This window comes from Pongo abelii, chromosome 11, assembly GCF_028885655.2.
Source record: "Pongo abelii isolate AG06213 chromosome 11, NHGRI_mPonAbe1-v2.0_pri, whole genome shotgun sequence".
Taxonomy (NCBI): Eukaryota; Metazoa; Chordata; class Mammalia; order Primates; family Hominidae; genus Pongo; species Pongo abelii.
In genome coordinates, this window is record NC_071996.2 from 113,358,756 (window position 1) to 113,373,207 (window position 14,452).

Here is a 14,452-nt window from a genome sequence, read left to right on the forward strand (position 1 = left end):
TACATACACTTACCTTGGTTTCTTGACTTTGATTTAAAGAAGGTAAGCCATATGCACACAGATCCTGGTTCTCTGAAGGAAGCTCAGGAGGACTTGCAGCAGCACATTGCTGACTGCTACTAAAGTTATTAGGGTATTCTTTCAAAAGCAAGTCCTGTCCTTCAACATTTTTACTGTAAGCTCTAGCAAGAAAATCAGGAAAGCACAATTATTTGTTATTTTTTGAGGTCTTGAAAATTTATGAACAACCCAAGGTATCACTGAGTCAAGTTAACTTGGTAACTTTAAACAGTTTTGCCCAAAGATTTTTAAAAATTCCCCTGGTGCTATTTATTATTTTCATACTCAGAGGATGAAATAGTACTTTATGAAATATTTTACCGAATTATAACAGTTGTGGGGGGAGGGTTATTCTTGTTTTTTATTTGGTTTGCTTTTGTCTTTTGTCTGACTAATTAAATGAAAGATGCTCCTTAACTAAAGTGACTACCAGACTTCACATAATCTTGCTTTTTGAGTTTTGGCTATTTTAAAAATGATCAAATGTATAATATAAAATAGGGATTTTCTCATATATATAATAATTATGTCTGATTTATTTCCCCTTCCCTCAAAGCTCATTTGTGTTTCTAAAAATATTTAGACTTTTTGCATTTTAGATTAAACAGGTTTCTTGAGAAATTTTTTATTTTTTTAAAGAAAAACATATTTTAGAAGTAGTGATGTTAAAATGGATTACCTAAACTCCAGTCCCCAGTGTGAGGTCCATTATTAAAGTAGATTGAAATGACCTACTTTATATATACAGAGAATTTTCACATTATTTGTTAGTTAAATCTATTCCTGAGGCTGACAACATAAGAGAGGAAAATACAGAAACTAATTTCTTCTTGTTTTTTTTTTAATTCTAATATTCTATCACACAAATCAAGTAATACCAAGTAAATGCCATTACTATACATATATTTTTGGAACACAATTACATGTGATTTTTTTAAAAAGCTAATGAACTATGCATTATGTGCTTTCACCCACTAACAGACATTCCCCCTGTTACTTTGCACTGTTCTCTATTATAAATTGGGGAAAAACCATTATATTATATATTAGCTTCAGAATAACTAGGTTCAAGTCATGGAAAACAATTTTGCACAAACAATTTTAGGCAACACTGCTTTGAAAACTGTAATCTGAATTAAAGCTGAAGCCACAGAAACCAAATATTTACTGAACGTTCCTTTTTAAGAAAAACAAGATGGGCCAGGCACGGTGGCTCACGCCTGCAATCCCAGCACCTTGGGAGGCCGAGGTGGGCGGATCACGAGGTCAGGAGATCGAGACCATCCTGGCCAACACGGAGAAACCCCGTCTCTACTAATTTCATCATTATATAATTAGCTCAAATATATTTTGAATACAAGCTCATTCTATGTAGTATTTTACTTCTGGTGCACAAATAGCTGATGTTACAACAGCATGTTTTCCTTTTTAGTGGTCTCACCCAAAATTCATGCAGAGGTTTTGTTCATTTCGCGTGCATTCTATGGTTTGGGGTTTAAATTTGTAACCTGCCTGCTGTTTCTTCTGTGCCACTTGCTTTGCTCCCATAGTGACCACCTGGCTTGCTCTCTCTCTTCATATTTTTTGTGCCTTAGGGAGAAGACGTCATCAGAAAGATCTTCTATCTGGAATTAGAAATAAATATTTTTGCTTTAATCAGAAACATTTTGAAATATAAGAGCAGGCTGGGCACAGTGGCTCACGCCTGTAATCCCAACACTTTGGGAGGCTGAGGTGGGTGGATCACGAGGTCAGGAGTTCAAGACCAGCCTGGCCGAGATGGTGAAATCCCGTCTCTAATAAAAATACAAAAATTAGCTGGGCATGGTGGCAGGCGCCTGTAATCACAGCTACTTGGGAGGCTGAGGCAGAGAATTGCCTGAACATGGGAGGCGGAGGTTGCAGTGAGCCAAGATTGTGCCACTGCACTCCAGCCTGGGTGACAGGGTGAGACTCTGTCTCAAAAAAAGAAAGAAAAGATCAGGTTTCAAAGAGTTTCTCATGTAGAAAACAGTAGGAAGCAAACTAAAATAAATGCTATCTGTGTAAGTTGAGAGAACAAATGTTATGAGATGAACTCCAAATTCCTGTAAAAGGGGAGTCAAAATTTTTTAAAAATTATTTTATTATTGTTATTTTTAGACACAGGTCTCTGTTGCCCAGGCTGTAGTGAGTGCAGTGGTGCAGTCATAGCTCACTGCAGCCTTGAACTTCTGGGCTCAAGCAATCCTCCCACCTCAAAAAACTTAAAAATACTTGTTTCCTATTCGTTCATATTTGAAGACTTCGGTAGACTACAAATGAGTTCGTAATACTTTCCATTTACCATAGCTTAGTACCAGTAGTCTTAATGTTTTATTCATTCAGGAGTTTTTGTGGATTGCCCATTGTGGAGTACATACTATTCTAAGGAGATGTTAATATCAGAGAAAAGTAAAACTAATAATCTTAGACAAGTCAGCATTAATTTAATGAATGACTTATCTAGGTTTCGAACCTGGAATACTACCTTAGTTATGGTGTTTAAGAATTTGGGTTTCTTGGCTAGGATCGTTCAGAAGTAAGGAAGAATACATTAGAAGAGGAAAGGGCACTAGAAGGTAAATTTTGGTAGTTGAAAAACATGACCACTGGACATAGAAAGATTGTAACTTGACAGAAACCAAGTGTCTTCAACAGTGTGGTCTTCTGGAGACCATCACCTTGGAATTAGTTTGGTTATACAGTTTTTTTCCCTATAATCTTACCTTGATATAATTTTATCCATACCTATTCACAACCCCTTACCTGCAATTCCAAAATCCAAAAATCTGCAAAAACAAACTTTTCATAATTCATTTGGTGACATAGCCTGATTTGAAATGATGTGAGGCTATTTTTAGTGTTTATCCAACTCAACTATGAATATTTCACTACAGAAACATTAATGTCTGATTACTTTTACGCCCTAGACTCTACAGGTATTACATGACATATATACCACATTACTTTTTTAAAGTCCAAAATTTTCTAAACTGAAGAGCAAATTGGCCCTAAGATTCTGAAAATGGCATTTAAACTTAAATAATGAGTGAGACTAATCTCATGCAGAAAAATATAATACTGACAATGAATGTGGATATTCACGTAAATTCAGTATCTCAAAAACTCATAAACAAATGCTACATTTTCCTTTGGCTTTTCTTTTTCTTTTTTTTTTTTTTTTGAAACGGAGTCTTGCTCTGTTTCCTAGGCTGGAGTGCAGTGGTGCGATCTCGGCTCATTGCAAGCTCTGCCTCCCAGGTTCACGCCATTCTCCTGCCTCAGCCTCCCAAGTAGCTGGGACTACAGGTGCCCACCACCACGCCCGGCTAATTCTTTTGTATTTTTAGTAGAGACGGGGTTTCACCGTGTTAGCCAGGATGGTCTCAATCTCCTGACCTCGTGATCCGCCCATCTTGGCCTCCCAAAGTGCTGGGGTTACAGGCATGAGCCACCGCGCCCGGCCTTGGCTTTTTAAATTATTGTGTATTTGTATATTATGCTGGTAGTCAAATTTGTACAAAACATTTTTCGAATATTCTTTTAAAAGAACTTCCTTTTCATAAGTGAAAAGAAAAAAATCAGTGTAAGTTAAAGGGTTTATATATTCCTTTAGTTCCCTGAATGTCAAAGTAAGCAGGTTTCATAATACATAATGTGTAATTATCCCATTAAATGAAAGGCAGCTTACCTCTTCTTTGCCTAAATTATATTCATCCAAAGGCTGAAGACCAACCATCCTCCAGCTGTTGAAGATAAAAGACCAATTTTAAACAGCTTTTATTTATCTAAATGTGGCAATTTTATACTCAGCACAGCTAAATGTATTAGTGTTTTCTTTCTTTGGCACTTCCATGGTTCAAATTGTTGTATTTTAATACTTAATTTTTTAAAAGAAAAACATTTGTATTATGAGAAAAGGACAAAAGAGAAAATGAGACTTTATTTTTGGCCTTATGGTGAATAGTCTGTTCTGTATAGCTGCATTTTATACATAATAATTATGTACTGACTGAAGTCAGTGGTATGCTGATAAACTGGCCTGGCCAAAAAGTAACAGAGAAGGAAAAAAACCCTGGTTTGTATGTTTGCCAATTTCTTTGGTGTGAAAATACCTACCGTAGCCCCTTTTGAGCCATCAGTAGTTTAATAACTGGCTCACAGAAGTCTTCTATATTTAACTATCTGGTCAGCCAGCTAGCTCCAGCCTACCATTGCAAGTTGAAATATATTTTTCCTATAGAACATCATAGCCACAAATGTTATTACTTATGCAACAAGTATCCACAGATTATGAGTTATCATAGAACTCTTCTAGAATATTAGAGTTCTCTTAATACCTCAAAGTAATTATGAAGTAAAAGAAATTATGAAATTAGAATAGAGATATATAGCAGTTAACTGAAATTGTCACCCACCTGTCTCCGTTTGCAGCCTTTTCTGTCTGTACTTCCTGGTGTCATTTATATTCTTAAGAAGCTGCATTCATGATTTCTAAAAAGTTTGGCTAACGTTACTGCTAGTAGGGAGCAGATCTGTGTGTGGCATTCAGGGACCTCCACAATCTGGACCTAACTTTGTTTCTAGCCTTCCATTATCAACCTGCACAAAACAGTATCTGGCTAAGCCTTACACACTTGTCCTGTGCCTTTGTTGTGGTATCCCTATGTAAATACCCTCTCCACCTTCCCGTTCCTTCATGGATGACTTTCCAGACCTTCCCACTCATCTTTTGAATGTGTTTATTGCTGACTTGGCAATACATCAAAATCTTTTTTTTTTTGGTCACAGGTATTACTGTCTTACAGTGTGAATACCCCATGAAAACGTAGAACTCTTTGCAACTTATGTCACACCTGTATCTTTAAGGGCAAGGATTATTTGTTGCTATAGTTTTTATGTCACTAAAGTAGCTTTTAGTGTCATATACATAGATAACTAAATGACACTGAATAATAATAATAATAAAAAAGACTAAGAATGCTAAAGTAGTCTAGGAATTCCCAAATCTTAATAAGAACTGAGAAATAAAGTTGTGATACTATGTAACACTTAAGGCACAAGTAATTTTTTTTTCACCGTTTCCCCTCCATGGCTATGAAGGAACTGGGAGAAGGATCCTCCTTTCATTAATTAAAATTCTAACTTCACGTTGAAAATTTAAGTTTATTAAGGAAGGAAGGAAGAAAAATATGAAGATGTAAGTATACATACCTTGGAGTAAGTATTTCCTTATATTGGAGTTTCTCTAATTTAGCTGGGGCTACTAATGACATGGGAATCACAATGTTATCTATGTCATAAGAGCTCTCACTTCTCAATCTCCGTCGTGCAGTATTCTGCAAAACAGGATTACAGTAGTTTTACAGTACTGTCTAGTTACTTGTAATGATACCCTCCTTTCATCAGTTATATAAATATGGCAGTACACGTTACATAATTTTTGTAAATACATTGTTATAAAATCTGACTAAAAAATGTTAAGAAAACCAAATAAGGAAACATTTTTCTGTCTTTTGTAAATCAGAACAATCTCTTGGTAGATGTGTAATGTGTATTTATGTGTGCAAGCATACAAGCTTATTTTTAAGACCATAAAAAATATGTCTTAAATGCAAAACTCTTTATCAGAAAAGACTAACGTACATCACCCTAAATGTCAATGAAATGATCAGTAACCACTTTTTATTAGGAAAGGCAGTGAAACATTTTTGGTCAGCCCTTTAGTATACTCGTCATTTATGCATTCCTGGTTCCTGAGTTTCAGACTGTTCATTTCTAAACCCTCCCACCTTTTGACCTCTCTATTCCCTGGCCAGATAACAAAAAAACAAACAGAAAAAAACAGGATAAGAATAAGACAAGTCCTGAATTCTCATTAGTAAGACTTTATTTAGCTTCATATGTTACGGAATAGAGATGATCATGATAATGTTTAAATTTTTAACACATAAAAAGAAGCTATAACCAAATATTAATGAACTTTTAGCTTCATAGTTACAAATAAGTTGTATGAATCAAATTTATTGTTTTCTAACAAGATAGTTATAAATGTCTGTTAATATGTGCTGGTAAATAAGGCTGTTATAGATTAGCAAAATATAAATTATTTTCAAAATCAGGTGTTTTTATTTTTAAAGCAATTTTAGAGTTCAACATACGGAAAAACCTACTCGTGATGATGAATTCTGGATTCTTGATAAAACGTTGACATTGGAAACAGCAGTAAAATTGCTATGGGATCCTGATTCTGTGTGTTGAAAATCAGATTCTTCAAGTTTAGTTCTTTCTCCTGCCATGGAAAGAACCATTGAATGTTACACATTAAACATGACTAATAGGTATCATTAGAATTACTTTCCTAATTAGATGACAGGTGATTGATTCCCTGTTTTGTGTGTGTGTGTATGTGTGTGTGTTTTAAATTCATGTATTAGAAAACAAAAAAGGAAATGAAAAAAGAGGAGCCTTACTCACAGTCATGCCACAAGTTATCTCCATTTTCTGGGGCTTTGGCAGTTTTTATCGAATATATTTCTTATTGTTTCCTGTGACTCCTATTCATAGTTGAACCACCAGAACTATCTTAATTTTCTTATCTAGTCTCATTTTTCATATCTGACTTTTTATCTTAATTTCTGTGAGGTGTCTGTCCTTGGTCTTCTGAACATTCTTAATTTTTTGAAAAAATTCTGCTATTATAAGTGCATATTTCCAAAAGTACTTGTTCTCTGGTACTCTTTTTTTAAAACAGCATCCTGTTCTTGTTGCATAGATGAAATTTCTCATATCTCTCAGGATATTGATTAGAAGTTTACTTCTATTAGTATTTTCTGTATTTCTTCCAAGTTCTTTTTTTTTTTTCCTGTTTTGGTTCACAGTTTGTGTGTGTGTGTGTGTGTGTGTGTGTGTGTGTGTGTGTGTAGTAAATATATATATGTATGCGTTTACTGCCCTTATTTTAGTACAAGTGTTTTAAAATGAGAATATTTCCTGCATAATATAAAATCTAATACCTAGTCCATATTTAAATTTCTCCATTTGTTAAAAAAAGTCCTTTATAGCTAGTTTCTTCAGATAAGGATCTATATATAAAAATTGGCCATTGTCTCCTAGGTTTCTTATAGTCTAGAATAAATCATTTTTCATTACATTGACTTTTGACAGGCTGGACCAGATGTCCTACCCTTTTGGAATTGTCTAGTTATTTATTTGTAGTATGACATTTCTTTGTTTTATTCCTGTATGTACATCAAACTTGAAGTTAGATCTAAAGTGTCAGTCAATTTAAGTGAAACATTTTATATCTTAGGTAATGTATACTTCATGTTGCATCTTATTAGATGTTTTTAAAGCTTTATATACATATAAGTTGAATCTTGTTGACTTTCTCAAAATCCTGAGGAATCTGCAGTACATCAACATCTCCACAGTAGGTACCATAAATGGTTAACAGTTTCTGTAAGGCAACTTTGCACTAGCCTATTTTGAGCATAGGACACAACTTTGAAGATTAAATCCCAACCAGGGAGTGATTGGTAGAAGACAACTAGTCAGGGAACATAGGAGGGAAATACTTAATTGCCATAATGTGGGTAGATACCAGTCCACAAATAATTCTAAATTAAGTATGAATATGCTGCTTCATGTTTGTAGACTCATAGATGTTTTGTGTTATTAGTGGCTGTTCTGGATTATAAACTCCCATGAGACAGGTTAAAATCAGAATTTTTTATTTTTAATATTTATCACTACTGCTTATATCCTCACTTTAACCTACCTAATGCTGTTTCACTCAAATGTCTTTTCTTTCTTCCCTGTAACAGTTGTGCAGAAGATTCTGACCTTATTTGAGGCTTACATATAGGTGAATATCCATTTCTCCATTGATTCAGAGAAGTACTATGTACTAAAACAAATGAAAAGGAAATATTAAGTTTTAGTTCCTTAACACAGACAGTGAACATGTTAATTTGTTTTTATTTGTAACTGCAGAATTTTAAGATACCAGTTCAAAATTAGAGATAAACATAACCTTAAATACCAAGACAGACAACTCCAACTAAAAACATCCCCAGGAATTTCCAGTTTCTTATATTTTCTCCATTTTTTTGAGGGGGATGAAAAGGGTAGATGATCTGTTCTCAAAATCTTCCAAATTACAGAAACTTGATAGAGTGAGGATTGGCTCAGATATATAAATCTTGGCGATGATCAGAATCTTTAAGTTCTTGCTTACCTTTAAATCTGGAAATAAGTTGGGACCAAGTAAGATTCAACATGGTCAGACTAGACTGTGCGAGCAAGAACCAGAATCATTTAATATCTCTGATGCCTTAGTTGCATCTGTAAAATAGGGATAATAGCAGCGACCCTGGATAATGATTACATGAGTTTATTCCTGTAGTAGTAAGTAAAAGTGTCTGATGTGATAAGTGTGCAGTAAATGTTAGCGTTATCATGATTGTATATCTGAACCCCCTTATTTCCAGCCTTGGTCTAATAACCAAATTGGCTTCCTTTTTTGAAAGGTTTGGAGATGTGGAAAGGAGTGGAAAAAGACATATGTAAGCTGAAGTGCCAAACTCACACTGAAATAAAGGGCATGGCCTACCAGCTGACAAGGAGTGTCTGGTTTCAGGATGGCAAATGACCCTAAACATGATAGACAAATATTTTTTACATAGGTACATGCACAGATAGGCACATAGAAATCCACATTTGCAAGCAAAAAGTGGAACTTGTAAAGCAGAATTTCTGAGGAATCTCTAAAAGACTAATACTATATGGAATTTGAAGAGGAAACTCAGAGCAGAAGCACATAGTGAAGTACTGCCACAAAGATGTGTGATGCCACTAAAGGTGCTCTAGACCCACAAGAAAGGAAAACTGGGAGCAGGACAACTATCTGGATATTGACTGCACATGCCAATATCTCAGTCAGACTAACAGAATCAGAGCTTTAGGCAGAGAAATGAATGGTTGGAGAGAGAAGGCAATGCCCAGATGCCCCGCTTTGAAATGTCCCGCCCATCCCCAAATTAGTCTGAAAATTTCAAATGTAGTATAAATTCCCTTCCCATCAAAAGTGTCCCATAAACAGCAGTGGTAGAACAGTTTTAGTTGAGTATCACAGCTTCAATGATGAGTATAGAAAACTCCAAAAATCTCAATACCAACACTAAATCAAAAAAGAGGTACAAACCGCAAGTGGAAGAACCATCTCAAGAAATAATGAAGCATTCATGGAATACAGATTAGCAACTCTTTAAAACAGTTAGTATTGCCAAGAGAAACAGGTAAGAGGCCCTCTGGAGAAATGTCAGAAATAGAAAATATAATTGTTCAAATGTTAAAATCATCACTAGGCTAAGACACAGAATGGACATAGCTGAAAATCAAAATCAGGGTCTGGAAGAGGAATTCCATAACTTGATGGAACAGAGTGATAGAAAATATGGAGGGAAAAAGACCAGAATGGGGTAACAAGATGAGACTAGAAAGAATGAAAAGGAGGGAATAGTTGAAGAAATGATAGCTGAAGTGTTTTCCAGAATCAATATTAAACCCTAAGATTTCAACGATGCACTTGAATGTCAAACAGCAAATGAAAATTAAATCATGAATGCATCACAGATGATGATATTCTGAAAATTATTAATACAAGAAAACAGCATGGCAGGAGTAATCTAAACGTGCTAAAATGGTAACTAGAATTGTGAGAGGTGGATTTTAAAATGTATGTGTGTGTGAAAACGTATGTAGGTGTTAAAAGTGTCCATTCTTTTAATAAGATTTTGCTGTATCATTTAAGCAAATCGTAGACAACGTTTCTCTTATTTTCTACAAGCAATTCTCCACTCTTCTGAAAACATCAAATTTTGTGAAGGAATCTTAACTTTCACAAAAGTTGATTTTTTTTTTTTTTTTTTTTTTTTTGAGACGGAGTCTCGCTCTATCTCCCAGGCTGGAGTGCAGTGGCGCGATCTCGGCTCACTGCAAACTCCCGGGTTCACGCCATTCTCCTGCCTCAGCCTCCCAAGTAGCTGGGATTACAGGCAGCTGCCACCACGCCCGGCTATTTTTTTTGTATTTTTAGTAGAGACGGGGTTTCATCGTGTTATCCAGGATGGTCTCGATCTCCTGACCTCGTGAGGAGATCCCAAAGTGCCCGCCTCGGCCTCCCAAAGTGCTGGGATTACAGGCGTGAGCCACCGCGCCCGGCCAAAAGTTGATTTTTAAATTAAATTTTATTCAAATGTTTTCTTCACATTTATTTTCCTTCTAATTCGTTACTGTCTTGTAAGGTTTTCATGGACCCCTGAAACAGTAGGAAATGTGTGACAATTCTACACATCCTCTTCACCTGTTCTATTGATAAACCTCCCAGCCTTTCAGTTCTTGCTCTCCCAATCCTCTTCTAGAGTTCATCCTAAGATCACACTTTGATAGCATTTCTCATATATCCTGTCTTTACTTCCCTCCCTTTTATTCATCCAACAACTTTACAGAGAACCAATTACATGGCAAGCATTATTCTAAACCCTAGGTAAGCAAAACTAGGATTTGTAGCAGCCCTTGTCATTTACAGGTGTTAAGGAATGCAATTGTAATGTGATAGGAAAATATTCATTTCAGTTGTGAAACTACATGATGTTACTGAGAATGTATAAGATTGCTACTAAGAGCTCTAGGAAAGGCTTCCCCAGATGAAGTGACAGACTCCAAATATGAACAGAAATAGCTAATAGCTAGGGGAAGGAGGAGAATAGCATGTACAATGACCCAAGGGAACAGGACAAATTTGGGAACTGAACAGCTATGTAGTGTAGAGTAAGGAAGCATGGTGAGAAAGAATCATGAGGGAGGAGCCAGCCTATGTAGATAGGGCTTTAAGGTGTTAAGAATATTCCTTCTCGAATGTTTTAAAGCGATGGGGTGGGGAGCAGGTGTGACATTAGATTTGCATTTTGAGGAGGTCACTGCCTACAGTGATTAAAGGGAAAAATGGATTAAAAGTCTATTTCAGCAGTATAGATAAGAGATCATGTTGGACTGTGAGAGTAGTCGAAGGCACAAAAGGAACTGAAACACATAAGATCATACTGACAACTTGGCAATTGGTTTAGACCAAGTTGGAGGAAGTGTGGGTGACAAAGACTGAGCTCTATGTTTCTGGCTTGCTTGTGTGGGTTATGGTGCTATTGTTCCTCCTCTTCCAGCTATCTGAGACCTAATTTCAGAATTACAGAAAACTTGAAATAGAACAAAAAATTTCTGTATACCCTTTTCTGAAATCCCCCAAATGTTAACATCATATCACATTTGCTTTACCTCCTTCTTTCAGACCACAAATGAAATTTAGTTGCTGACATGATGCCCCTTTAGCCCTAAATACATCAATGTGTATTTCTCAAAACAAAGGACATTCTCTTATGTAGCCATGCAGTTCAGTACCATTAGCTAATCTATAGACCTTATTCAGATTTCACCAATATCTCTATAATGTTATTTACAGATAATTTCAACTATTCATTGCAGATAGCATTGCAGTTGTCAGATCTTATATCTGAAACAGTTCCACTGTCTTCCATAACTTTCATAACTTTGAATATTTTGGTAAGTATAAACCCTTAAATTGGTTTTGTCTGGTATTCCTCATGATTAAACTAGTCGTCCATTCACTTTTCAACCCACTACAGTTTGGCTTTTCTCTGCTTGTTGCCTGAAATCAGCAATGCCATTGTAAACTGCCAAATCTAATGGACCATACAGGATAAATCCAAGCAAAGATCTGTCTACTGCCTTCACACAACTTACCCTACAAGAATGCCAAGTTATTTATAGATATTTTTTGTTGTTGTTTGTTTTGAGATGAAGTCTCGCTCTGTTACCCAGGCTGGAGTGCATTGGCGCCATTTTGGCTCACTGCACGTCCACCTCCTGGGTTCAAGTGATTCTTGTGCCTCAGCCTTCTGAGTAGCTGGGACCACAGGTGTGCACCACCCCCCTCAGTTAGTCTTTGTATTTTTAGTACAGATGGGGTTTCACCATGTTGCCGAGGCTGGTCTTAAACTCCTGACCTCAGGTGATCCACCTGCCTCAGCCTCCTAAAGTGGTAGGATTACAGGCATGAGCCACTGTGCCTGGCCTTATTTATAGATATTTGAATATATCATACTGTGTCATGTCTCCATGACAAGACATACGTTTGTTTTTGTTATTTAAAGACTTGTTACTCAGTATGGGCCAACAGCATCTGAATCACCTGGGACCTTGTTAGAAATGCAGAATTTCAGGTCCCATTCCAGACTTATTAAATCAGACTCTGCATTCTAACAATATCCCCGAAGTAACTTACTTACATTTTAAAGTTTGAGAAGCATTAATCTGGAATGCTTCACCCTTCTTTCTCTGTAAATTCCAATTAAGTAGTCGAAGCTGCACCTGGCATCACCATCTTTCTGGAGTTCCTCTCCTTGCCCATTTCTCATCTCCCTTAACCTCTCTTTTTCTGCCTTCTAAGCAGTTACATACTCCTTATTTATATCTTCTTTATATAATTTCTTTTTAAGATCGAGTCTCACTCTGTCATCCAAGCTGGAGTGCAGTGATGCAATCATTGCTCATTGCAGCCTCAAGCTCCTGGGCTCAAGCAATCCTCCTGCTTCAGCCTCCTAAGTCCCTGGGACTACAGGCATGCACCACCATGCCTGCCTAATTTTTATATTTTTTGTAGAGACAGGGTTTTACCATGTTGCCCAGGCTGGTCTTGAACTCCTGGGCTCAAGCGATCCCCTACCTCAGCCTCCCAAAGTGTTGGGATTACAAGCATGAGCCACCACACTCAGCCTTCAAATGTATTTATCATCTATGTCCATTATACTATATAATAGTTATTTGTGTCTTCTTCCATTACATTATAATTTTGACTTCCTGTAATTCACCTTTGATTCTTCAGCACTTAATAGTCTGCCTGGCACTAAGTGCTCAATAAATTCTGAACTCAAATCACTAACAGCAAAAGAAAAATTAATGACCAGCTATTTAAGACAGATATATAGGATGAAATTTCTCATTACATTATTTATGCATTCCCCTTAATTGTGTGCCTAACACGTTTAACTGCCTTATTATTTTTTTTTTTTAGAAACAGGGTCTCACTTTGTCACCCACCCTGAGGTGCAGTGCTGTAATTATGGCTCACTGCAGCCTCAACCTCCCAGGCTCGAATGATCCTCCTGCCTCAGCCTCCAAAGTAGTTAGGACCACAGGTGTACGCCACCATGCCCAGCTAATTTTTGTATTTTTTGTAGAGATGGGGTTTCACTATATTTCCCAGGCTGGTCTTGAACTCTGGGCTCAAGCGATCCTCCTGCCTCAGCCTCCCTAAGTGCTGGGATTACAGGTGTGGGCCACCGCGCCCGACCTGCCTTATTTTTTTAAATCAAATAGTAGAACAACATTAAAAGAAATATAATTATCTAATCTCTAATAGCATATATTTTTGTATTTGCATACTCTCTCAGTCAATAATGTTTTATATTTCATATGTATGTATTTCAAATATGAAATCATAATTTTAATTAAATGTATACTTATATTTTTACCACATAACTCTATTACTTTTTCAGATGGTTATATAACATTCCGTGATTAGAAACAATGTTCTTTAGCTATTTCCTAGCTGTTGGCCATGATACTTACCATCATAATGATAATGCTATTAGAGACATTCTTAAAATAATCATCTTCATGGATATATTTTTTTCCCCTTTTGAAAACAATCTAGTCTCGGGACAAATTCCAACAAGTGAAATCACATCATTAAAAGGTAACTGCACATAATATTTATATTTTTCTGTATTTCTTTAGGCTTTTCCCCCTCAGCATAGATAACTGTTCTTCATCCTTGGTGCCTTCATCTTTTTTCTCTTTAATTTTTACTGTGGAAAATTTTCAAATAAACACAAAGGAGACTAGAATAATGAACTCCCGTATACCTATCCTTCAGTCTCAGCAGTGAACAACTTATAACCAATCTTGTTTCATCTCTCCCACCAACATTTTTGCTAGAGTATTTGAAAGCAAATCCCAGACATAACTTTTCATCTACATATATGTTAGTGTGAATCTCTAACAAACTGAAAAAGTACGTCTGGGTTTATGTAACCACAATGCATTATTACAAGTAGCAAAATTAACAATAATTCTAATATCTAACAGCTAGTCCGTGTTCAAATTTCTATGTTTCAAAAATTATGTGTGTGTGTATAAACAGCAGGTTTATTCAAATCAATCTCAACAAGGTCCACACATTGCATTTGGTTGATATAACAATAAATATTTCTACATGGCTATAATTGTACCA

At 36.1% G+C, this 14,452-nt stretch overlaps 1 protein-coding gene across 9 annotated transcripts in view; it reads right to left on the minus strand.

The window, feature by feature from the left end:
• Window positions 1-14,452, minus strand: part of KANSL1L (KAT8 regulatory NSL complex subunit 1 like) — a 151,137-nt gene that overhangs the window by 1,675 nt on the left and 135,010 nt on the right. For all 9 annotated transcript variants that reach the window (XM_054549791.2, XM_054549792.2, XM_054549788.2 and 6 more), the window contains exons 9-14: window positions 7,862-7,990; window positions 6,255-6,373; window positions 5,296-5,420; window positions 3,773-3,827; window positions 1,573-1,685; window positions 14-182 (exon numbers count right to left, since the gene is read on the minus strand). In XM_054549791.2, the coding sequence (XP_054405766.1) occupies window positions 14-182; window positions 1,573-1,685; window positions 3,773-3,827; window positions 5,296-5,420; window positions 6,255-6,373; window positions 7,862-7,990 (710 nt within the window). The remainder of the gene's footprint in view (window positions 1-13; window positions 183-1,572; window positions 1,686-3,772; window positions 3,828-5,295; window positions 5,421-6,254; window positions 6,374-7,861; window positions 7,991-14,452) is intronic.